This window comes from Amphimedon queenslandica, unplaced genomic scaffold (assembly GCF_000090795.2).
Source record: "Amphimedon queenslandica unplaced genomic scaffold, v1.1 AMPQUscaffold_1401_Cont26587, whole genome shotgun sequence".
In the NCBI taxonomy this organism is placed as follows: Eukaryota; Metazoa; Porifera; class Demospongiae; order Haplosclerida; family Niphatidae; genus Amphimedon; species Amphimedon queenslandica.
The window spans coordinates 1-1158 of record NW_003558254.1 but is presented as its reverse complement, the minus strand read 5'-3'; the positions used below and the strand labels follow the sequence as shown (position 1 = coordinate 1158).

At 34.1% G+C, this 1158-nt stretch overlaps 1 protein-coding gene across 1 annotated transcript; it reads left to right on the top strand.

Annotated features, from left to right (window-relative positions):
• Positions 1 to 177: 177 nt before the first annotated feature.
• LOC109593465 (dynein beta chain, ciliary-like) lies at positions 178 to 949 on the top strand (the record flags this gene model as incomplete). Its single annotated transcript, XM_020008531.1, has 3 exons — positions 178 to 443; positions 691 to 759; positions 817 to 949. Coding segments are annotated over 3 exons (468 nt in total), but the record flags the coding sequence as incomplete, so codon positions are not given.
• Between the last annotated feature and the right edge of the window lie 209 nt (positions 950 to 1158).

Sequence of the window (1158 nt, the reverse complement as noted above, 5' to 3'; positions counted from 1 at the left end):
CTCATATAATTACATGCACATGCCACATTCAATAATACATGACACAGCTAGTCTTTTATTGCATAAAAATAAAACCACACACAGTGCAATTTTGAAACTCAAAAACTCTCTACCACATAACATGAATTACTGAACTACAGTGTATACATGTATATGTACCATATTTCCACCCTCTAGTTGATTGATATGCTGGGGACCCTACTGGACCGACCCATTATTCATAAAACATTTGAGCCCAAGTACAAGATACTCATTGATATGTGCAGTAAAGAGCTGGACACAGTTAAAGTCCTCTACGACCAGCAGTTGGCTAGCATGAAGAGTCCAACGGGTCCCATTGTTAATAAGAACATGCCTAAAGTATCAGGATCACTGCGCTGGAGTCAGCAGCTTCATGATAGGATTGAACTCACTATGGGGAAACTACAAACACTGAGTTGCATGTAATTCATTATATAAAGCATACATGTACATGTACATGTAATTATTAATGTGTAATGCGTTTACTCTCTTATTGATGATTTGGCCGAGCTACATGTAGCTGGTTCAAAATGCCTGCATGGTTTTATTTTGGTGAATGATTATCGAAATGCCAAATTTACCAGCTCTTGTATATTGATTATTATAATATCATAATTGGTGTATGTACATGTACATGTTATTATTCATCTTATTGCTTTATCTTCATAGTTCAAGGGACAGTCCTGATACTAAGGATGTATTCAGTAAGTATGATGAAATGATGAATTATATCAGCAGGTTAGCTATCATTATTATAGCAAATCATTAAATGCATTATTACTATTTCATTGTTAGTTTTGAAGCTGATGTCTTCACAAGGTGGGCCAGTGACATTGAGACAATAGCTAAGACTAACCTTGAGAAGCCACTGCTAGTCTGGGAGACAAAGGATGGGAAGGAAGTGTTGAAAGTGAACTTTGACCCTGAAGTACGTACATTTACAATTGAATGCATACAGAGTACATGTACATGTACAGTACAATGTACATGTACATTTAATTCTACATATTATACATACTGATACATACATACATGTGCATTAATTGTTTTAGAAACTTGGAGTATATTAATTCATATATGAACATTATTGACCATTATTATAAGTACATGTACATATATATAATATATTGTTTTTAA